The following is a 24,571-nucleotide window of genomic DNA, read 5'->3' as shown; positions in this document are numbered from 1 at the left end:
TAGGATGGACTGGTTTGATCTCCTTGCAGTCCAAGGGACTCTCAAGAGTCTTCTCCAGCACCACAATTCAAAAGCATCAATTCTTCGGCACTCAGCCTTCTTTATGGTCCATCTCTCACATCCATACATGACTACTGGAAAAACCATAGCTTTGACTATACGGACCTTTGTGGCAAAGTGATATCTCTGCTTTTAATATGTTGTCTAGGTTGGTCATAGCTTTTCTTTCAAGGAACAAGCATCTTTTAATTTTATGGCTGCAGTCACCATCCACAGTGATTTTAGAACCCAAGAAAATAAAGTCTCTCACTGTTTCCATTTTTTCCCCATCTATTTGCCATGACGTGATGGGACCAGCGGAGAAGGCAATGGCACCCCACTCCAGTACTCTTGCCTGGGAAATCCCATGGACGGAGGAGCCTGGTAGGCTACAGTCCATGGGGTCGCTGAGAGTTGGACACGACTGAGCGACTTCACTTTCATGCATTGGAGAAGGAAATGGCGACCCACTCCAGTGTTCTTGCCTGGAGAATCCCAGGGACAGAGGAGCCTGGTGGGCTTCCATCTATGGGGTCGCACAGAGTTGGACACGACTGATGTGACTTAGCAGCAGCAGCAGCAGCAGCAGCAGATGGGACCAGCTGCCATGATCTTAGTTTTTTGAATGTTAAGTTTTAAGCCAGTTTTTTCACTCTCCTCTTTCACCTTCATCAAGAGGCTCTTTAGTTCCTCTTTGCTTTCTGTCATCAGCTACGTATCTGAGGTTATTGATATTTCTCCCTGCAATCTTGATTTCAGCTTGTGCTTCATCCATGCCAGCATTTCACATGATGTACTCTGCATACAAGTTAAATAAGCAGGGTGACAATATACAACCTTGACGTACTGTTTTCCCAATTTTGAACCAGCTCATTGTCCCATGTCCAGTTCTAACTGCACTTCTTGTCCTGCCGCGTGCTCTGCCTTTTCCCTAACTCTCACCCTTCCCCGGCAGCTGCAGTCCATGGTGGATCTCCTGGAGGGCACCTTGTACAGCATGGACCTCATGAAAGTGCACGCCTACGTCCACAAGGTGGCTTCCCAGATGAACACATTAGAAGAGGTAAGGGCAGAGCTCAAGCCAGTGGCCAGGCTGCTGCCTGGGCAGTTCTGTCTGGACGCTGGTGGCTATAGGAAGCTGGATTCCAGGAGGGAGCTGGACAAGGAGATGCAGGCCACAGGGTTCCGCCTTTGAGCAGGAGATCCGACTGGGCCTCGAGGGCCCACAGGAAGCTGGAGGCCTGGGTGGAGAAACTGAGGCGCCTACTAGTTGTGTGAAAGGGGTGTGGAGGGGGCTGGAACCTGTAGCCACCCTCAGTTCACCAAGACCAGGGCACAAGTCTGGGGCGGCCATTCATATGAAACACGAGTGTTGTGAAGGACTGGCCAAGCCTCCTGGGGCCAGGCCCAAGGCAGCATGGCTGTTCAAGGACCCACCTACCTGGAGACCGAGGTGCTAAGTGTCTTCTCCTGCTCAGGGCAAATGTGCCGGAGGGCTGGTGGGTGGTTGACACCGCCCCCTGAGACAGGGACAGAGCTGAGCGGGCGTGGAGGTTCAGGCCTGAGGTTTGCATCTCTGCTGGCACAGCCTGGCCTCCGCCTTTTCCTGCATCCGGTCTGTGCTGGGCTGCTGAGAGCACGGGGATATGCAGCTGCCAGCAGGGGTGTGAGGGGCTTCCTTTCCCGGCTTCCTTTCCAGCGGGAGGGGGCACCTGGGCATCCTGTGCCCCACAAGGGGAGATTAACCTCTTGTGTGCATGCGTGCTAAGTCATTTCAGTCATGTCCAAAGGTTTGCAACCCTATGGACCATAGCCTGCCAGGCTCCTCTGTCCATGGGATTCTCCAGGCAAGAATACTGGAGTGGGTTGCCATTTCCTTCTCCAGGGGATCTTCCCCACCCAGGGATGAACCCGGGTCTCCCGCATTGCATGCAGGTTCTTTACCACTAGCACCACCTGGAAAGCCCCTATTAACCCCTACGAACCCCAAAGTCCAGGGTCACTTAACTATTCGAAGATTATTTGGTGAGTATCTCTTTTGTGCCAGCACGGGAGAAAGATAATAACAGTTGTTGAATTTCTCCTGTGCCCAGGATTTCCTGTGCATAGTGCGTGCCAGGCCCTCCTGTTGTTGGTTCTACAGTTCTGCTTTGACCTTTCTTTCCTCTTGTAATCTTAGGAAATGTTAACTCACTTCACATAACTGTGAGCCAGGCAATCTGGAGGAGCCAGACAATGATTTCCGCAGCCAGGAAGAAATGATTTTTAAATTATCTTCTGTTTTGCATTATCTTTGCTTTGCTTCTGTTCACTAAGTGATAGCTGTGGAAAACAAAAGAAGTTTTTTGCTAACACTGGGAGGAGACAGAAAGAACAGCCTCAGGAGGAGCTGGCTTCCTCTGCCTAAGGGAAAAACATCACAGGAGGGACTGACCTCCTGTGATGTCAGGCAGCACTTTGGAGTCCCAGCTTCCCTCTGCTTTCTTCCCTTATACCAGTGGTTCTCAGCCCTATGTGATTTTGCTCCCCAGGGGACAGCTGGTGTATCTGGAACCATTTCTGGTTGTCACAATTTGGGGGAAGTGGGTGGCGGATGCTGTTGGTTCTAGTGGGGCAGTGGTTGGGATGCTGCTAAACATCCCACAATGCAGGACAGTCCCACAACACACAAATGTCAATAGTGCTGAGGTTGAAAAAGCTGCCTTACATGGTTTGCCTCCGTCTTCTCTGTGATCCAGGTGGGAGTGGGGCTGTGTGTGTGTATGTTAGTCGCTCAGTCCTGTCTGACTCTTTGTGACCCCATGGACTGTAGCCCACCAGGCTCCTCTGTCCATGGAATTCTCAAGGCAAGAATACTGGAGTGGTTTGCCATTCCCTTCTCCAGGGGATCTTCCCAAGCTAGGGATGAAACCTGGGTCTCCTGCATTGCAGGCAGATTTTTTACCATCTGAAAAACCAAGGAAGCCTGTGGGGCTAGGGGCTGCTAAAGCCAGGCAATGTCCGCAGCAGGCGGGAGACAACGAGGCAGGGCAGGAGAAGCAGAGTAGGGGTAAAGATGGGGCTTGGTGCTGCGGGTGGAGCCAACAAGACCCAGGAGAAAAGTTGGAGACTTGGAGACTAGGAAGGGATCAGAGGCCATAGCAAAACCCCAATGAGTTTATGTTTATTTTATGAAAAGGGAATATTTATGTATTACTTGTGAATTTAAAAGGTATTTTTAAAGTAGCAAAAGATGGGTAGCACCTTAAAAGATGGATCCATAAGGGACTAGCTAAATACATTTTGGTCCATCCAGACAGTGGCCGGCCATGTGGTCCATAGAAGGTGTAAGAAGCACTATATACAGAGATGTGCAAGAATTCCCCAAACAGACTCAAGGGAGAAAGCAAAGTGGAAACGAAGGAAGCAAGGGAGGAAAGGAGGGAGGGAGGAAGAAGAGGAATTCCCTCACAGTCCGGTGGTTAGGACCCTGAGCTTTCACTGCCAAGGCTTCGATCCCCGCCAGGGTTCAGTGTCTGATGGGGGTTCAGTATCTGAAGTAAGATCCTGCAAGCCATGCAGCATGGCCAAGAAAAACAAAAGAAAAAAGAAGGCCATCACAATTAACCCAGAAACAGGTGGATGGGAGACATAGATTTTCTATCCATTTATATCCTTTAATTTAGTACTATGAACATGTTTTCTGTTTGTTCATTCATGCAGTTTTTAAATTAAAGTTAATAACCACAGGGTCTCGAGCAGCATGCTTTATTTCACTGCTGCTCTTGGGTGCCGCCCCACCCATTCCTCTGGGCCCTGGGTTGGGAGACTGGGTTGGCAAAGCCTGATGGCAGAAGCCGGGGTGTGCCCCAGGGTGGGAGACAGCCCAGGGACTGGAAAGACCTCAAGTCCCGCCCCTACAGAGCATCAAGGCCAACCTGAGCCGGGAGAACGAGGTGGTGAGGGAGAGCATGCGCCACTTCAGCGAGCAGCTGAGGCACTATGAGAACCACTCAGCCATCATGATGAGCATCAAGAAGGAGCTCTCCAGCCTGGGCCTCCAGCTGCTGCAGAAGGACGCGGCCACCGCACCCGCCGCCGCCCCAGCCCCCGGCGCCGGCAGCAAGGCTCAGGTGAGACCAGGCTCTGGTGACGGGACCAGAGGTGGGTGGGCTGGGAGCACAGCGTGCCGGGACCTCGGCCCTGAGGGCCAGCTGGGTCATGGGTTGGGGTCATAGGTTGGGGCTGAGGGCTGGCCCAGTGGGAGAGTCCCTGGCAGGGTGGGGGCAAGGGGGTGCCTGCTGCGCAGTAAGCAGTCAACACAGGTGAGCTGGGAGCAGACATGGGGCTCCTGAGCCAGGCGTTTGGCGGTATTCTCATTCCTGGTTCCAAACTAGCAGGGACAAGGTTGCAGAGGTGACCCTCCCTGCCTAGTCCCGGGGGAACCAGGTCACCTGCAGCACAACCACTTGAAACTTCATCTGCTGTGGCTGGGCCCCTGGCTGCATCAGTTCTGGTAGGGGGTGGGGGCAGGGGGTGTATGTGGGCAATGCCTCCGGGACCCGAGCCAACTAATACCACTTCTTCATGCAACCAATTGATCGTGGGGTGGAGACCTCCTGCAGCAAACACCCAGCCTTCCATCTTCAAACTCAGCTCCCAAAGTGAGCAAAGGCACTGCTTTTGTCACCAGGCAGAGCCATCCATGGCATATAACACACCTTTGGGCAAATTTGAAAAACGCCCTCCTCTAGCCAGACAGATTGCAGAAAAGGCTCTCACCACTGGTCAGATAAATTAGAAGGGGGAGGGACCTCGCTGCTGGTCCAGTGGATAAAACTCAGCTCCCAATGTAGTGGGCTCGGGTTCCATGCCTGGCTGGGGAACTAAGATCCCATATACTGCAACTAAGCTCAAGGACAGCAACTGCTAAGTCCTTGCACAGCAGTGAAGACCCAGGGCAACCAAAACAAGTTAAAAAAAAAAAGGGGGGGGGGCCTCTTTGGGTGGATAAATTATCTGAAGGCTCCTTCCTATGACCAACACACACCAGGATGTGTGCCTTGGCAGATGGAGCACAGACTAGACTTTACTTCCATTCGCTCCTTTGACCAGTCACCACGTGCAGGACACAGCCCCCACCGCTCCCACAGCAGCCTCGTTTTCTAGTGAGTGGGGTAAGAAGGCAGCTGACTTCTTCACAGACATGGTCTCAGCGAAGCCCACAACGACCTGCAAGGGCGGATGCTCATTGCCGTTTGGCAGATGAGGAAACATGGAGCAGGGTCACTGGGAGAAGGTGGCCTTGATGGAACCCAGGCCTGTGTGACGGCCAAGCCCACTCTCTTCCCCTCCACCCCTCAGCCTCCCGTGCTGACATTTTGATGATGGGACCATCTGTGTCTGCAGCAAGGACCACATAGATGCTGATAAAGCAGGGAGGAAGCCCGGTGCCTTGGCCCAGAGCTGGCTTCCTGCTCATTCCGTGCCAGTTCCAGAGCTGGAATGAGTCCTGTTGGGGCAGTGGCACAGAAAGTCTAGATACCGTCCTTGCTGTATCTCCTGGAGATCCTGCCTAACAATGGGTAATGTCACAGGCCCAGTGTTCGCGTGCCAAGCCAGCATCAGAGGCGTTTAAAAGGAAGCCAAAATAACAGAATTCTTAAAATATTAGAAACAGCATGCCCTAAGGTCAATGCCCTGGTGACCAACCATCCCAGTCTGCCCAGGACTGAAGGGTTTCCCAGGATACGGGACTTTCAGTGCTAACTGGGAAAATTCCAGGCACACTGAGATGAATTGGTCAGGAGGGCCTGAGAACCTCTCCCGGCTCACACACAAAGACCAGTGAGTGAGAGAGACGGATGGGAAGCTGACCTCCCCGGGGAGCTGACCATTGCAGTCTACCCCCCAGGCAGAGTGAACAGGAATTGGTAAGTGGAACAGGATCTAACCTATTAGACTGGGCTTCAAGCCTACCGGGGAGCTAGAGAGCTAAGTAGGGAAACCAAGGCACACCCTGGTCATGGATATCACCACGATGGGAGGAGAGATGTGAATTCAGGAGCTCCTGGGACACAGGGCCTGGAGCCACCTGACTGCTACCAGCCCCCAAATGCTGAGCCTCCCTGACCCCCTGAAACATCCCTTCTACCACCCTCCAAGTCTGAGACTCCCCTTCTCCCCCAGGACACAGCTGGAGGGAAAGGCAAAGAAAACAACAAATACAGCAGCGTGCAGAAGAGCTTTGTCGACAAGGGCCTCTCGAAACCTCCTAAGGAGAAGCTGCTGAAGGTGGAGAGGCTGAAGAAGGAGGGCAAAGGCAGATTCCCCCAGCCCACAGCCAAGCCCCGGGCCCTGGCCCAGCAGCAGGCCGTGATCCGAGGCATCACCTACTACAAGGCAGGCAGGAAAGACACGACCGAGCCCATGGCTGGTGAGTTGGAGGAAGACGGGAACCTTGGGGAGTAGGAGTCCTACAGGGACCCAGGATCTCTTGTGTGAACTGCCCCAGACCTCAACTCCGTGGTTTACCTGTTGGTGCCCTTTGCTCATCCACACAATGGGATAACCCCGTCCTGGGGTTGCTGGGTGGGGATGAAACGATAAAATCAACGCGAAGCACCCCTGCAGTATTTCTAGCTGTCTCCACTCTCACTGGACTTTTCCTCCTTCCTTGAAAGATTTGCTGAAAGTTCACTATGTGTGTGCTGTATCTTCCAGACATTCTGCCTTACATGAAGCTCATAGTCTAGTGGGGAAAAGCACACGCATAACTAAGCAGCTGCCTCTGGTGGCGGGGAGAACGCAGGGGCCGGGCCAGGGTTCTGGGAAGTGCCCCGGGGCCTCTGCGGCACCTCCCATGCCCAGATTGGCATTGGAGTGAATGGCCTCTCCAGCACATCCCACTCTGTTCCCCCCAAAGAAGAGCCCACAGACTCTGGTCTCTTTCTTAAAGCTCCCTACCAGATCACGGTGAAGCGCAACGAAATAATTAATCGAAAAACAAGAGACGAAAGTTCCAAGAGTTCCCAGATTTCTGGGCCATCCCCACTGGTGTGGTCCTGATTCTCCCTCTGAGCTCCTCCCCAGATGCCTGCTCTCCTCTGATGTCCCTGAGAGGTGTCCCCAGCCTGCTTCCCCTTCCTGGGTCCTGCTGATCACCTCCTCCACTGAGGCTTTCTGCCTAGCCCATGCCCAAGGGGGCCAGGAGTGGAACTGTGAGGGACCAGTCTCCCAAGAGCCCCTCAGTTCTTGGTTTCTCAGATCTCAGGGGCCTCTTCTCCCAGCTCCTGGTGCCAGCTGTCAGCTCTGAGTCCTGCCAGTTCAGCCTGGCCACCGTGTAAAGCCGCTGACCCCTGGCCAGGGCCCTGCCCATGAACAGCTGCAGGCATCTGACTCTTCCAGTGAGGCCTGTGGGAACAAGCCCTGCCCTGGCTGGGTGCCAAGGTTGGGCCCGGCTGAGGCCTGCTGGCCAGAGGGTGTGCCTTCATTCCCTAGAGACCCCAGGGGCTGCTCCCCAGTGGGGCCTGGCTACACCCTGAGCAAAGGGGAAGCCCAGCAGGAAGAGACAAGGTAGAAGTCACATGAGCCTCAGGACATCTCTGGGAGCCCTGCCACTACAGCAACGACAGCACGATTCCTCTGTCTCTGGTATCACAGCTTTGAATCCTTGCACACATGCTGTCGCAGTTGATCCAGGAGAGGAAACAAGTTCGGAGAGGTGAAGTGACCACCTCCAGGTTTTGCAGCGAGTTAATGGGACTAGAGCCCAGAAGCTGAAGGATTTTCGTTCCCTGCTCTGTGCCACGGAGTCTTACTGCTTTCCCTGCCCATTCCAACTATTTCCCTGACCCCAGCCATTCCAACCCAGGGGAGCGCAGGTCAGGGATGACCGGAGAGGGCCCCAACCAGTGCTATGGAGCTGAAGAAGTTCCGGTCAGTACAGCCCATGCCAGCAGGGGTGGAAGAAGAAGGGAGGGCAAGCAAGCTGAGAGATGGGAGTTAGGAGATGAACAAGGGGACAGAGACCTGGGGTCCAGAGGGGATGGGAAGCTGGCCACACCTGGCCTGCCCTACCTGCGGTGTCAAATCCCGGATGAGAGACTAGAGGGTGGGTCCAGACAAAGACAACGTCTGTAACATGGGAGCAGGGCTTTCTGCCTCCGGAGATTGGATCCAGGAAATGAAAACACTGGTACAAAGTGTTTCTTTAGGAGGGAAAGGGGTCTCAGGTCCGGCGCCTCACATTTGCCAGGATCTGTGCAAATGTCTCCTATACATTTTTCTCTAATCCATACAACAGCTTGACGTGGTAGACCTCACGACTCTCATTTCACAGAAGGGGAAGCTGAGGCCCACTGAGGCAGGGGACTTGACCAAGGCCACTCGCCTGAGGGGCTTACAGCCAGTCTGCCGACCAGGAAGCCCTCTCCACTTCCTACTTTGCAAGGCTTTTCACTCTTCAGGGGCCACCCCTCCTCTCCCCCATGGCCCCAGCGCTGGCAGCCCGGTGGGCCTGGGGAGGATCCCGGGCAGTGGTGGGTGCTGCTCGGATGTGAACACGGGGTCTTCTCTCCACAGACAACGCCCTCAAGGGCACTTCCTGGCTGGAGCAGCTGCCGCCCAGGGTGGAGGGCCGGCCACCAGAGCCCAACTCAGCAGAGCATGAGGAGGCTGCGCCCCAGGCCCCTGAGGGAGCAGATTTGGCCCCTGGCACCCCTGCCTCGGATCCCACCCCAACCCCCACCCCCACCACCAGTCCCCTGCCCACCGAGCCACCCCCACGCCCGGAAGTCCCCAGTCAAGGTGAGTAAGCCTCACAGGGGTCAGCAACTACTGCCCGTAGGCCAAATACAACCTGCAGCCTGCTTTTGTACAGCCCTTGAGCTAAGAATAATTTTTACATATTTTAAGGGTTGTTTAAAAAAAAAGAAAATGAAACAGAAATATGTGGTCTGGAAAGTCTAAAATGTTGGCTATCTGATCTTTGTAGGAAAAGCCTGACTACATTTACAGGGAAACAGATAGTGTTCTCAGCAAATTCTTCTTAAAACATCACCTAGAATCCCATCATCAAATCCAGCAACTATTTTTACTTCCCAATTTCTTCTGTCCAGTCTCTGGCCCTGTTTTTTATGTTCATGTTTGTAGTTTCAGCTCATATCTTAGGTAGAAATCTTCCTAATTAAGTCATTGAGCCCATCCTTCTGGAGGGCATCTTGGCTGCCTGTGATAACAAGCCTTAAAACCATCCCCTACTTTGGTCCATGTGCATCCCACTTCTAGGAATCTTTTCCTAAAGGATTCATCAGATATGTGGACAGCAGCTACAGCTTAACTGGTTTCCTTGTGGTCTATTTCTAATGTCAGAAAACTGAAAATAATCTCAAAGTCTAACTGAGGGGATTGGTTAAATTAATTCAGTGGCACAGCTGTCTGGCAGTCTGGTGGAACCTTGAAATCACATCATTAAAAGGCCATTTAATGATGTGAGAGATTGCTCAGTGGAGGGAAAAAACAGGATACATAAAACTGTATATTCAGAAGAATGATGGTGCTTTTTAAGTATTTCTGCATGACTGTACATGCAGAGAAAATAAGAAAAGGAAGGAAATACAACATGTTTAAACTTTTCTTTGAATAACAGAATTTTGAATGATTTTTATTTTCTGCCTTTTCCTTTTCTGAATATTCTGTTTTCTACAATGAGGGGACATTGCTTTGATTATGAAGAAAGAAAAAATAATAATAATGCTACAAACAAAATCTCAGAGGGGATTTAAGAAAGATTCAGATAACATTCCCAGGACTGTTGCTTTGGCTCAGGGCCTGTGGGTGTGTGTATCAAATGCTGCGCCCCTCGCTCCCCACAGGCAGAGAGGCGAGCTGTGAGGGCACCCTCCGGGCCGTGGACCCCCCTGTGAGACACCACAGCTATGGGCGCCATGAGGGAGCCTGGATGAAGGACCCCGCTGCCAGGGATGACAGGATCTATGTCACCAACTACTACTATGGAAACAGCCTGGTGGAATTCCGCAACCTGGAAAACTTCAAGCAAGGTGGGGGACCCCTGAGACGGGAAGGGGGGGCAGGTCTGGGGAGCCTAGAGAGGGTTCCCCTGGAGACATGGCCCTTGTTTGCCTTGTGGTATCCTGTGGTCCAGGCTTCCCCAGCCTGGCCTAGCCCTGACTGGTCAGCCACCCCATGAAGGGGAGTCTAGGGGCACCCCCTAAGTGGAAACTCTGAGTACTGTTACCCTTGACAGTAAATGACACTCGCGAGGGCAAGACCACGTCCATCTTGTTTGCAGCACTTGCTGAGTGCTTATTATGTGCTAATCACCTGTGTGTATCAACTCATGGTATCTCCATAACTCCACGAGGTGGGGGGTTATCACCCTGTCTTACAGGTTAGCAGAACCCCAGGCCTTACTGGAGCTTCAGGTCTGGACAGGGAAGGGCAGAAATTTTGTTATCACATCTGGAACATGATGGGGAGAAAGGGTCAGTTAGACATGACCTGCCCTCCAGAAATGCACAATCTGATGTGTGTGGCAAAAGCTTTAAGAAACAACTTGGATATGGTGCTCGAGGGAGGCCTTGGGGCTGTGGGAGCCCAGCCTGGAGACCAGGGAAGACTTCCCAGAGGATGTGATGCTGAGGCATTCCCCAGGCAGACAGGATGGGAAATGGCAGTCTAGGCAGCAAGAAGGGCATGGGCAAATGCCCTGGTATCATCCTGGCCTATGCTGGTCCACAACTGGTAACCTTGAACCCTCTGAGCCCCCATTTGCTCCATGGCAAATGGGACAATGTCTTGAAGGGGCGAGATAACTGGCCCAGCCCCAGGCCCACAGCTCACTCCGTTTCCATTGCTTGCTGGTCCCTGGGATCAGTTGAGGCTTTTTCCCAGAGGCTCTGGTGTAACCATCTGCCCCCTGCACGCAGGCCGTTGGAGTAACATGTACAAGCTGCCCTACAACTGGATCGGCACAGGCCACGTGGTGTACCAGGGCGCCTTCTACTACAACCGCGCCTTCACCAAGAACATCATCAAGTATGACCTGCGGCAGCGCTTCGTGGCCTCCTGGGCGCTGCTGCCGGACGTGGTGTACGAGGACACCACGCCCTGGAAGTGGCGCGGCCACTCGGACATCGACTTCGCCGTGGACGAGAGTGGCCTGTGGGTCATCTACCCCGCCGTGGATGACCGCGACGAGGCGCAGTCCGAGGTGATCGTGCTGAGCCGCCTGGACCCCGGCGACCTGTCAGTGCAACGCGAGACCACGTGGAAGACGCGGCTGCGGCGGAACTCCTACGGGAACTGCTTCCTGGTGTGCGGCATCCTGTACGCCGTGGACACGTACAACCAGCGGGAGGGCCATGTGGCCTACGCCTTCGATACGCACACGGGCACCGATGCCCGCCTGCAGCTGCCCTTTCTCAATGAGCACGCCTACACCACCCAGATCGACTACAACCCCAAGGAGCGGGTGCTCTACGCCTGGGACAACGGCCACCAGCTCACCTACACCCTCCATTTCGTGGTCTGAATGGGAACCTGGGGTCACAGGAGAGGAGTGGCCATGGGCATGGGGGCTCTCCACAGCGACTCCTGCAAGGGACTCCCTCAGCAAATATTTACTGGGGGCCAGGCCCAGGGATAAGTGCTAGGCAGGGGGCTTAGCAAGGATCAACCTTCCTTAGCACCCAGTGGAGTAATAATCGCTTCCACCTGCAGAATACTGTCAAGAGCTTCACGTGCACTAACCCGCTTAATCTTGACACCCTTGGAGGTAGAGGCAGTTAAGCCCATTTAACAGATGAGGAGACTGAGGCCTCAGTCTGGATCAGGCTAGCCCACTTTACAAATGAGACCTGACCATGCTCTCCCCTACCTCCAACCCTCTCCCCTCTCCCCTGGTTTTTCTTGTCCTCTCACGTCTGTCTCCCTTCCCAGGGTCTACGTGAAACCTTTGGGACCAACACACTAGTGTTGGGTGGAGGCCGGCTCTGCATGCCATTCCAGGCCCCTGTTCTGACTGAGCTGCTGGTGGCCCTGGGGCTTTGGACCCTTTGGCTAATGTCCTTGCTCCTTGCCTTTGGCCAGCCCCCCATCCCCACCCGCTGTCTGACCGCATTCCAAACCTCCACAGTCACCCAGCCACTGAACAGAAACCACACCCCAAGAAAAAAATACCAGCCCCCCTTCCAAGACCCCCTCCCTCTGTACTCATTTTTATTTTCTCTTATTCTTCATCAGCACCGTCATTTGTTTCTGAGGCAGCAGCTGAGAAGGCTGCAGGCAGCTGCCTGCCAGCGCGACTCTACCAGAGTGGGGAACTGGGCCAGGCCCTGGGGCTCCCTCTCCACCCAGAAGTGCTGACTCCAGCCACATACCCAGGCTGTGGGACCTCTCCCACTACCTCCCAGAGCCTTTGGGCCGGGGTCCACCTTGTCCTTTCTCTATGGGCTTTTGAACCCACAACCTATGTGTACTCAGGGATACTCCAGGTCTGCCGTGAGCAAGACCCTAAGCCTGAGGCTGGGCAGTACCAGGCTGAAACAGGTTTCCTCTTTCTTGGCAGTCCTAACCTGGTCTTTAGGTGAGCTGGCCTGGGAGACGGTGGGGAGGCTGAGAGCTGGACAGCCAGCACAGAGGAGGTTTTGGACCTTCTGGTGGCAGGGAAGAGCCAGGGAGTGGAAGCTGGGAGGGAAGGAGAAAGGGGTCTGTGGGTCAGGCTTTTCCTGGCTTCAGAGATATTGGGGCCAGGGTGCCCGGAGTCCAACTTGGGGCTGAAAATGCACAGGTGGGCTCCCCTGAGCCTCAGTCCTGGGCAACCCAGAGGATCAGACCTTCATGTCTGTCCCTATATGCTTTGAACAACATTTTTAGAGCTGGAAGAAGTTCTCCAGCCTGACTCCTTGCATCAACAAAGGAGAAAGGGCTCAGGGCCACTCGGGGAACGGGACACAGCCGACCTCCCTCCAGAAGGGCTTTGTCCAAATCCTTTATTCTCCAGGCTTGGAGGCACTAGGCCGTAGACCACCCAGCACCCAAGCCATCCCAACACGTTTGAAGGGTATTTACAGCTGATCTCGACACAACCCCAGACCCTGCTGCTTTCATTCAGTCCCCATGCCAGCTCCCAGGTGTCTGTGTATATGCCATGTTGGGAAATTCAGCTGCATACCCTGGAGTGTAAGGAAATGCATTTTGTGCAGAATACACTTCTTTCAGACATTGTCAGGTGACGTTATTTTGTTTAAGCTGTAACTCACCCCCGAAATAAAGGGGAATGATGACGCCCAGCCGAGCCAGGCCTGACTCATAGTAGCAGACTCATCCAGGCGCCCCCACCCAGCGAAACTCCAAGGGCTGAGCATACAGACTCTTTGGGGGCTGCAAGTCCCAGCACTTCCCTTGGCCCTGGGTGTGGGTCTTAGAAGACTCAGTGCTTTGTGATATCACAGCCCAACCATGTGAGAAGTGTTCAGGCTCCTCTCTTCCCATTAGTCTTAGAAAAGGGCAAGTTAAAATGGACCGATTTTGAAAAAGGACAAGCAAAATGGCTTTCTCGGGGACAGGATGCTGGTTGCAGCCTCTAAACTTTCACTGATCCCCTTCTGCTTTCAGGTCCTTGTATGTGGGTTACGTTGTAGGTACAATTATTTTCCTCATTTTACAGGTAGTCAGACTGGCGCCCAGAGAAGTTAAGTGGAGGCAGTTAAGTGGAAAGCCAGGTTTCCAAATCAGGTAATATGCCGTGAACATCAACAGTGGGCTAAGAAAGTCATATGTTTATCTTCACAACAGTGGAAGGTATATACTCTGTGTGTGCCCATTTTACAGATGTGAAAACTGAGGTGAAGGGACTTACCAAAGCAAGCAGTTTACTCTGTAGCAGAGTCAGGTTTTCACGGCTGGTTAGTACGTGTTTTTTGTCAATTGTGTATCTCTCTCACAGCAGCTCCAGAATTAGTGCTTGTTTCTTTTAAACCAGTGTAGCCAAGCCATGAATTGCATCTGCATAGGAGACCCAAGAAGGAGGTTGGGGTCCGCTCATAAAGAGCCTTGAATGCCAAACCAAAGAGCGACTCCCTCCAATCATGTTTGGAATGAAGTCGAGTATAAAGGAAAGGAAAGGAAATTCTAAGACAATTGGATTTTGTCTTATCAGTGACGGGAGGCAGGGAAGAACTTTTTTGGTGGGATTTACTATGTTTCACGGCAGGTACTTAAAGGAGAGAGCCAGCTTTTCCTGCCGACCTCACTGTGAAGGCAAAGGAAGCCATCTCTGGTGTTTCTGAACAACATGACACAGGAAGGGGCTTTGACTGCTACCTTTGATTCCTCATGAGAGAGTTCTAGGCCTTAATATTTAATTTGCTCTGTCTGGGGAGAAAAGAAGGAGGCCTCTGCCTTGGGAGGCAGCCCTAAAGGTAAGGCTCAGGGGGTGGGATGGGGTTTCCTGGGAATGACTTGAGGGCTTCTGAAAGCCGGTTTGTTCTAAAACATCTTTTCCTCCTTGACGACATTGGAAACCACTCTGGTGACAGGAGGACCCGGCCCAGGATGGTTGTCAGGGAGCCCTGGGTAAGGAAGGGTTGGGAAGTCCTAGGTTCGAATCCAGCTGTGCTTCTCACAGGCTTCACATTCGGGCAGGGTAGGGACTATCAGAGGGGACAGATGTCCACTCCTTTTTATGGCTGAAGACTTGCAGTTTAGTGAGGACACAGGGCAGCTGGGGGCCCAAGCAGTGCCCTCCGAGAGCTAGAAGGCGCCTTTACCTACAATACCACTAATGCACCCAGGAACCCCATGGATGGCATTACTTTTCCCCATTACAGGGGATGAACCTCAAGTTCAAAAAGGTTAAGCAACCTGCTCAGGGTCACGAATCTAACAAGAAGTATAGTCAAGAGTTGAACCAGTTCTGTTTTTACACTAAAGCCCAAAACTAACTGTTGTTAAGAATTTTGTAACCAGTCCGTTTTCTTCTTTGCTTTGGCTACTGGGAAGCTTAAAGTCGAACTTGAGATTATTTTTAACAGTCGCTGTATTGAGTCTCCTACTGGACTCTGGCTTCATTCTAGCTTTCTGCTTTTGCCTTTACCCCGATCTCTTTATTATATTGTATTTTATCTATTTTTGTAAATTGCCACAGTATCTTTTTTTGCACCAAGGTGGACTGTACCGAAATAAATACATGATCAAAAGTTTGATTTATAAGTCTTGATTAAATGTTATGATCTGCATCCTTACTGTAACACAGACATTTAATAACTTTAAAACAATACTTTAGATTGCTATGAGAATTGGCCTTGTTACTGGAAACTGATCTGGAAAATGAACTAGGGCAGAAGAACCCAAGTCAGGCTGAAAACCAGGCCCTTCCCAGGGGAGAGGAGAAGCAAGCCATTCCCAAAGGTACAGACATCACCTGCAGCCCCACCTTTAGCTGCAGAGAGAGAGAATCCCAGATCAGGGGACATGGGGCTGAAGGGAAGGGAAGAACAAAAAGAAATGTTTTCCTGGGAAAAAGGCAGTATTGTGGAATCGGGGAGGGGACCCTTGAGCATCACTGACTGATGTTTCTCAAACTTCAGTCATCCACGTGACTTGTGTCACATTTCCCTTTACCATCTTCAGTATGCTTTATTATTTCTTTTTTCGATCATTTCATTCTTTTTACTAATTTTATTTCAAAGGGAAGCTTTATAAGCTGTTAGCGAAAATGAAAACAAAAAAATCTTAAAAAAATCTTTTTAGGGATGAACTTTCTTACAATAGTAAAAGATAGCCAGTGACCACAAACACAAGGATCAGAATGTGATGCTGAGAACACGCAGTCTCGCCAGACACCGTGCCTGTGAAGCAGGCCCAAGGTCTTTGTGTAAAAAGTAAGATTAGCAAATGTTCAGGAGATGTAAAGGGCAAACGAGCAGAATGGGGACATGTCCTTGATGGAATCAGAGGGATGAGATTGAAAGAGAATAGCTTCGCCCATATGACTTAATGGCCTTCACATGGTGGCTTAGGTACCTCCAAGGAGCAATCAAACCACCGATGGGTGATTTGGATTTAGACTGGCTTCCCAAACACACACATACACGCACTTGTTCAGCCCGTTCCCCACAGGACAGACAAGTCAGAAGCACAGTGCCGCTCCTGCCACGGCAGAGGCTGACGGGGACACGTCCCTGTCACCACTCAGACCCCACTGGGCCCGAGCCTAGTCCCAAGCAAGCCAAACATGGCTGGGTTTTAGGTAATCTGGACCATGACCTCCCACTCTGGCTCCTCACCAGCACCAGTCCCATCTGTTCTCCGCCCCATCCTCCCCCAACTTTGCATCAGCTTTGCGTTACTCTCCCCAGGACGGTGGTCCCTGCACCTGCGCATGGCCGCCTCCCTCTGGTCATTCAAGTCTCAGCTTCCCCAGGGAAACCGTCCCTCAATGCTGAGTTTAAAGTTGTTCCCATCACAAACTTCCTTGTATCTTCACTGGCAGGTATTTATTAGTGTTCCTTCTTCAGGCCTATCTCCTGTCCCTGGAGTCTGAGTTCTATGAAAGCAGAACTTGCTCTCTTCTTGTTGATCAGCACCCAGGAGACCCCAACAAATGTCTGCAAATAACTGAGTGATCCATCTCAGAACCTAGAGTCAGGTTCCAGGCAGGAATCTCTAGAGTGTAATCTCAGATCATTAAGGTTGGAGAGCAGATGGGATATTTCCAGTAATTCTCTCCATCCTGAAGTTCTATGAAAATGAGAAAACCCATCTTCAGGGGAAAATACCTGCCTAAACACTCCACCCTGGTCTGCAGCCAGACACTTGGCCAGCAAAGAAAGCTGTGGTGTTTCTGTCGTCTGTGGCAATAACACTCACATGCCAGACACGCAGCTCTGAACCCCAGTTTAGTGTTCAGGGCAGCTCAGTGGCCCACAGAAGCAAGAGACTGTAGAGCTCAGTGGGCTTGGGGGCCAGACTGACTTATCTCTGACCCTTACCAGCTTGCCTGACAAGTCTTGTGCAGTTTTATAAACCCTGAACGTGATGCCCCATACACTGTGGGCATTCAGGAGGCAGTAACTCCTGTTAGCATTGTGACCAGTTAATTCCCTGCTCAGAGGATCTGCCAGCTCTTCCAGCAGAGAGCTGTGGGGCATCCAATGTGATTGATGTCTGTGTGCCAGCCTTGGGGGCACCAAGCTGAGCAAGTCTCACTCCTCCCCTTGGGAACCTGCTGGGAGGTATGGAAGCTTTTCGTAGACGCATCACGTGGTGTACTTGGTGCTTTGAGAACCAAGAGTCTTTAGGGGCTCCCTGTGCCTTGCCAAGGAGTGGGGCCTGCTCCTGGAGCCATGGAGGTGCCAACACCTCCCAACCTACCTCCCGGTCAGAGAGTGAAGAGCCTCCTCTGGTCCCTTTTTGATGCTCTCCTCAAAGGGGATGACCTTCTCCTGCCCTCTAGATTTTTTCACTAGGACTTCAAGCCCTAGAATTTCCCCTTCACCGAGTGGAGAAGGAAGAAATAACAATAACCGTCTATAGGAACTACACCGGCCGGGTGTGTGCTCCGTGCCAGGCTCAGTTGCCGAGTCTATAGCATCATCTCATTGAATCCTCCCCGTGACCCCACAGAATAGGTACTTTTGCTGTCCACGCTTCACAAATGGGGAGACTGGGGCACCGACTGCTGTGTAAATTGTTCAAGGTCACACAGCCATGAGGACTGAGCTGCAGCACCACCCCCTCAAAACACCACACTGGTGGTTGTCGCACCCGGCTCCCAGGACGTCTCTGGTGGTCCAGTGGCTAAGACTCTGTGCCACCAATGCAGGGGGCCTGGGTTCAATCCCTGGCCAGGGAATTAGGTTCTACATGCCACAACTAAAAGATCTCACATGCCACAACAAAAATCAAAGATCTTGCGTGACCCAAATAAGAGCTGGCACAGCCAAATAAATATAAATATATACGTACATAAAAAGCTTTGAGAAAAAAATCCAGTTCCCATCAGAATCACTGCTGGTGCCCGGGTGCTACCCCAGACCATGGTCCCTGGGGGCGAGGACTGAGACCTTCCCAGAAGATTGTGCCATGGGTGTTGGGGGCCCCCTTGTCCTTCACTCTCCCATTGCTCAGAAGGGGCACCCCAAGAGTGATGGGGTGGATCTGTCAGTTGCCAGGCTGCACCTATGAAAGCACCCTCCTCCGGCTGCCCCAGAAGAACAGCAGAGGGAGCAGGCCTTCGCCTGGCATGTGGGCCATTTCTCCCCAACAGGGCGACTATGAGTGGGGGTGGGGTTCCTGGGGCACAGAGCACAAAGACACCCTCTGCCCCCAGGCAGTGCCCAGATGCTACCCTACCCACCGGGTCCAGTCTGAACTCTGCCCACATCTGGGGCCAGTCCCTCAAGCCCCTACATTCCAACAGGGACTCTGTGAGGCAGAACAGACAGGGCTTTCAGGATGCCTGCCTGCCAGGGGGTATGAATTATTACCGAGAATTATCTGCCATGAGCTCAGGGTGCCATTTCACGTGCCAGAGGTTGGCTGCCCTGCCCTGGCCCTGGCTGCTTGGCTCCGGGGCCCTCATTCCAACTGTGCAAGGACAGAAACTTTATTCTCTCCCATGGCAAGAGGCCTCCTCCCCTCACCATCTGTGCAGCACCCCCTCAGCGATCCCCACACCCCCACCCAGGGGCCAGGGCCCCCCTTCTCCATGGCTCAACACAGAGCAGATTAGATAGGGTGATTCCAAAGAAAAGTTTCCCAGGTCTTTTTAAGCCAGGGATTTTATTGACAGGGAAAGTCATTGTTACCAAAATGTCCCATCCCAACCTGGCCTGGCTGTTTTGCACGAGGCCTTGATGGACTCGAACAGCTGCTGCAGCTGCAACAAGCTTCTAGCAGAAGGACCCGAGGCTGTGGGGGCCAGACAGCCCTTGATTTGAATCTCAGTTTGCCACCTACCACCTACCACCTGCAGAACATGGGCATTCTACCTGAAATCTCTGTTCTCAATTTCCTCATCTTTAAAATGGGAATGACAACCTCGATCTTCACAACCAGGAATGTTGCGAGGTTGAAATGAGCTAATGGACAGCAAAAGCACTAAGTGGGAACACAGAGGGTGCACGGCAGGGCGAGGCACGGAGCACCATGAAGGACCTCGAAGACTGACTTGGGCGCCACTCTGGGTCTGATCACGTGAGTTGTCAACAAGGGCCAGCATATCCTCAAAACTGATTGTCTTCCTTGCCTTCTCTAACAGAAGAGTGGGGAGGGCACATTTCTTTCATCCAGTGAGCCCACTTGGATTGACTGGCAGTAGTCGTCTATGGGAGCTGCCCACCTGGCCCAGGGCAAGGGAGGACAGTGAAGGGTTAGCAAGGTTTGCCATGAGAATAAGAAGTCTGGCTGGTGAGATATATGCTGTGTTTGCTGTCTCTGTTATGGAACAAGGTCTAAATAGAACTCCTCACTATTTTGGCCTGGATTTGTGTAACAGCTCCTACATTGATCTTTCTGCTTGTTGTCCCTTCCCACCCTCTGATCTTCAACTTCAGTTGCTAGAGTGAATTTTCTAAAATGAAAAGCTGACCATTTCACCCTATTACCTGTCACTGTCCCACGGCTCCTCCCATTGCTCTGAGGATCCCAGGGGTGGCTTTCAAGGCCTCCATTCATGTTCCCAGCCCCACCCACAGCCATTCATTTCCAAATATCCCAACCGGAAGCCCCATCGACCTGCAGGCCTTCAAGAACCGAGATGTGAGGATCCAAGGCAGCTTGGAAAGTCAAACCCCAAACCCTGTGCCCAGACTCACAAGATCAGGTTGAGATCAGGGACAGCCAGAGATTTCACTGCATTTGCCAACAGTGAGTTTAACGAACCGGAGGGAGCTGGTAAACTTCCAATGAACCCTGAAGTGCAGTTTAGCAAAGCGGTCACCTGCTCACCCCTAACCACACTGATGGGATTAGTTCTGCATCACTCCTGCAGAGGGGAATTTACCCGGCTTTCTTTTCCTGATCGCCCATTCCAAGACAAATCTTGGCAGCTAGACACAGGGTGGAGGCTTCCAGCCACTGCTGTATCCAGAGATTTCTAGTCCAGGATCCAGGCATGTATGAGGACCCTTATCCCACAGGAGGCCATTGAGGTTCCTCCTCATTCCTTCTCAGTCCTTGCTGTTCCCCTGAAGGCAATCAGATATTTCAGTCTTTCAGTTTCACAAGATCCCACCCGACACTCCTGCTCTGGTCAGGTGCAGAGATGAGCCTTGGTGATTCAGCGATGGTGCAACATGAAAGTATTCAATGGACATTGTCAATGAGCTGGACAGGAAGGGTTGATGGTCAGGAAGCATAACCCACACCACATGGCTGAGGAATGAGGAACTCAAAAGCAAATCTCCATTTGTTTCTAGAAGATTGGGATGTTCACTGAAATACTAGGGAAGAGTCTAGACTTGCTCAACAGGCAAGTATATGAATGAGTTCCTTGAGGGAAAATAGCTTCTTTAAAGAAAAGAATCCAAACAGGTTTGTTTTTTCTTTTTTGTCTTCAACTTTTTAACTTTGAAATAATAACAAAGTTATGGAAAAACTACAAGAATAGCACTGCTGCTGCTAAGTCGCTTCAGTCGTGTCCGACTCTGTGCAATCCCATAGACGGCAGCCCACCAGGCTCCCCCGTCCCTGGGATTCTCCAGGCAAGAACACTAGAGTGGGTTGCCATTTCCTCCTCCAATGCATGAAAGTGAAAAGTCAAAGTGAAGTCATTCAGTCGTGTCCAACTCTTAGTGACCCCATGGACTGCAGCCCACCAGGCTCCTCTGTCCATGGGATTTTCCAGGCAAGAACAGCACAAATAACTCCTAAATACTTTTCCCCTGGATTCACCATTTATTCATATTTTGTGACATTTGCTTTCTCATTCTCTCTATAGAGAGCTTTTTTTTTGGACATTTGAGAGTGAGATATGATGCCCCTTTTCCCCTAAATATGAACATTCACATAACCACAGCACAATTAGAAAAATCAGGAATTTAAGCATTATACAATATTATACCTAATCTAGAACTTCCTTGGTGGCTCAGACAGTAAAACGTCTGCCTACATCACGGGAGGCCCCGGTTCAATCCCTGGGTCAGGACGATCCCCTGGAGAAGGAAATGGCAACCAACTCCAGTACTCTTGCCTGGAAAATCCCATGGACGGAGGATGGGACCCTGGTAGGCTACAGTCCATGGGGTCGCAAAGAGTTGGACATGACTGAGCGACTTCACTTTCATTTTTCTTTCACTTTTTCATACCTAATCTACACTTCAGTCATGTCCGACTCTGAGCGACCCCATGGACTCCACCACGCTCCCCCGTCCCTAGAATTCTCCAGGCAAGAACACTGGAGTGGGTTGCCATTTCCTTCTCCAATGCATGAAAGTGACAAGTGAAAGTGAAGTCGCTCAGTTGTGTCCGACTCTTAGCGAACTCATGGACAGCAGTCTACCAGGCTCCTCCATCCATGGGATTTTCCAGGCAAGAGTACTGAAGTGGGGTGCCAGTGCCTTCTCCGACCTAATCTACAGGTCTTATACAACTTTGGTGAAGCTTAGGACAATTTTCTCCAGATCAAGATCCAATCCAGAATAACACGTCACATGTAAATCTCCCTTAATTCTGGAATGGATCTCCAGCCTTTTTTGTTTTCCATTACATTACTATTTTTGAAGAGCACAGGTCATTTATTTTGTAAAATATTCCTGGACTTTGTCAAATACTTCCTCATGATTAGTTTCAGGCTATGCATTTGGGGCAGAGATGCCACAGAACTGATACTATATCCTTCTCAGGACGTCGTACTGAGAAGCATGTGTACTCAGTCACTTGGCAACCCTGTGAACTGTAGTCGGCCAGGCTCCTCTGTCCATGGGATTCTGCAGGGAAGAATACTGGAGTGGGTGTCATGCCCTCCTCTACGGGCCCTTCCCCACCCAGGGTTCAAACCCACATCTGCTTCATCTGCTGTATTGGCAAGTGGATTCTTGCCACCTTGGAAGCCACCTAGAGGCCCCATATTAAGAAGCACTTCATGTCCATTTGCCCTATTACTGGTGATGGTTACCTTAATCACTTGATTAAGGTGGTGTCTACCAATTTTACCTACTGCACAATTATGATTTTCTCTTTACAGTTAATAAGTAATTTGTGGGGGAGTACTTTGAGACTATATAAATATTTTATTTCTCATCAAACTTTCACCCTCTTAGCATCTTTATTTTTATCTATATTAATTTCTCAGATGATTGCAAAATTGTGACAATTTCTATTGTTATGACTCAGCATTCTACTGTGGAGAAGAGTCTACAGTTATAGAAACATACAGGGGATGATGAGCGCATAAATTCTTATCTTATTCAGTGGGTTATAATTCATCATTATTATGATTTACTTGCTAATCAAATTGTTGCAGATGTGGCCAGTGAGAACTCATCCAAGGTGGTGCTGTGTCATTTGGATGTGTCTCTCATATTCACTGAGCAATTCCCGATTTTCTGACACAAGAGGGAAATAGACTCATCCTATATTTTCTCTGGTCTCATGTAGGAACCAGCCATTTCTTCTAGGAGCTCTGGTTCCCCTGTGGAGGCTGATATTATGGTACTTAGAAGGTAGGAGCTGGGCACAGCTTGGCTCACTGTTCCCAGGGTATCACTGCTTCTCGGTCTTCTCAGTGGATAGAACTAGGAAATGCATACGTATATAAATATAAATCCAAGAGTTCAGACCGATGCCTCAGTTCCAATCATTTCCTGAATGTACGTCTCTTCCACAACAGTGAGAAACCTGGCTCTCAACATGCTTAATACATTTCACCTTTTACTCAGTCTGCCAGTACACAGAGACTAGTTTCAGAATTAGTCACTGTGAAAAAGAAGACCATTAGGTAAAGTTCAGTATTTGTTTGCAGTTCTTTTTATGTTTAAGCTGAGAGTATATATCAAAGTCGTGTGTTCAAAAGTTACTTGGGGTGCTTGCTTCAGCAGCACAGATACTAAAATTAGAACGATATGGAGATTAGCATGTCTCCCGCATAAGGATGACCAAAAAAATGCCACTTGAATTAGTCCTTTTCCACCTCAGTGTGGTTTGTTATTCATTTGAAACATAATTCAATAAATTATAAATACAGACATATTTCACTTGAGATTTTTTCTCTCTATGGCTTGTTTCAGTTCTCTTATGAGTAGCATAACTAAATTTTCTTTTCTCCACTTTTTTTTCAGCTTGTCTTATTGTTTTTGTTTTAATAAAGGAAATTAAGCTTTTTACAGTAGTGAAAGCTAATTTATCCGGTCTTTTCCCTGACATTTTTTGTTATTTCTTTGATACGGATGGGAGAGAGTTAGGAGCCCCTCCTCATATCTGCTAGAACCCAGCACCTGGTCTGGAGCATAAGAATGCTCAGCAGACATGTGTGGAATGTTGGCTGGAGGCCTAACAAGTGACTTCCCCTTGTACCTGGATAGATAGACCCAGGGTCTTGACCTTATGATGATTATAACGATGATTATCACAGTAGTTACCATTAAGTTGAATAATTATGAAAAGTTTTAGCAAAGGGCATGGATGAGGTAATCACTGATTAAATTGCACCTGCTACTGAGCTCTAAGAACCTGGCATGGTGCTCCATTATCTTATTTAATCCTTCCAAGAATCCCATTTTACAGATGGGGAAACTTGGGTTTTAGAGAGTCGTTTGTTCTCATAACTAGTAAGCAGTGAGTTGGGACCTGAATCCAGACCTGACTTCAAAATCTACACTTTATCCACAATATGTCCCAGGCTTTGCATTTCCAAAGACAAACACATACTCAGTCAGCTAATTCAAGGAACTCTGAAGCTCTTGCTTACAAGGTCAAAGATTCCTTAGCTACAGCCAGCTGCCAGCCAGTTCCCAGACTGAATAAAGACGAGTCTCAGGAAGTCGGGTCCATAAAGGTATAAGGACATTCTCCTTTGATGGCTTAGAAATCTACCATCATATTATGTCCTCCCTGTCAAAAGTCAAAGTATGGGAAAATGAACATTCTCAGGCCCAGGTGTTGGAAGTATGATGACAGCCAACATTAATGAGCTCTTACTCTGAGCCAGCCCCTTTACCCTGGGATTCTTCACCCTCAGCACTGTGGACTGTAGGGACTGGACCACCCTTTGCTTGGGTGGGGAGCATTGTTCTGTGCATTGTAGGGCAGTCAGCAGTATCCCTGGCCTCTACCCACCCGATGTTAGTAGCACCCCTCCCATCGTGACAACTAAAGATCTCTCCAGACATTACCAAAAAATCCCCTTTGGAGGACACACAAATTCACCCCAGCTAAGAACCACTGCTTACAAATATTACACTACTTTCATTATCACAACAATCTGATGAGATTGGCATTTTCATACCCCATCTATAGACAAGGATACTGAGGCACAGATATGTTAAAGTCCTACTGCCAACAAGCAGGAGAGAAGGGACTAAAAGCCAAG

General features: G+C 50.6%; 1 protein-coding gene and 1 non-coding gene across 2 annotated transcripts in view; both read left to right on the top strand.

Annotated features, from left to right (window-relative positions):
• Window positions 1–15,245, top strand: part of OLFML2A (olfactomedin like 2A) — a 28,692-nt gene extending 13,447 nt beyond the window's left edge. Inside the window, exons 3-8 of the mRNA XM_070379005.1 lie at window positions 995–1,102; window positions 3,942–4,151; window positions 6,208–6,454; window positions 8,602–8,826; window positions 9,894–10,079; window positions 10,968–15,245. Coding sequence (XP_070235106.1) covers window positions 995–1,102; window positions 3,942–4,151; window positions 6,208–6,454; window positions 8,602–8,826; window positions 9,894–10,079; window positions 10,968–11,572 — 1,581 coding nt within the window. The 3' untranslated portion in view covers window positions 11,573–15,245. The remainder of the gene's footprint in view (window positions 1–994; window positions 1,103–3,941; window positions 4,152–6,207; window positions 6,455–8,601; window positions 8,827–9,893; window positions 10,080–10,967) is intronic.
• Window positions 15,246–23,065: 7,820 nt separating this feature from the next.
• LOC138990031 (U6 spliceosomal RNA) lies at window positions 23,066–23,170 on the top strand. Its single transcript, XR_011466208.1, has one exon. It is a non-coding gene; the product is annotated as a U6 spliceosomal RNA (small nuclear RNA).
• The last annotated feature ends 1,401 nt before the right edge of the window (window positions 23,171–24,571 follow it).

Source organism: Bos mutus, chromosome 11 (genome assembly GCF_027580195.1).
Source record: "Bos mutus isolate GX-2022 chromosome 11, NWIPB_WYAK_1.1, whole genome shotgun sequence".
In the NCBI taxonomy this organism is placed as follows: domain Eukaryota; kingdom Metazoa; phylum Chordata; class Mammalia; order Artiodactyla; family Bovidae; genus Bos; species Bos mutus.
The sequence above is the reverse complement of the archived record's forward strand: the minus strand, read 5'-3'. Positions and strand labels throughout refer to the sequence as shown.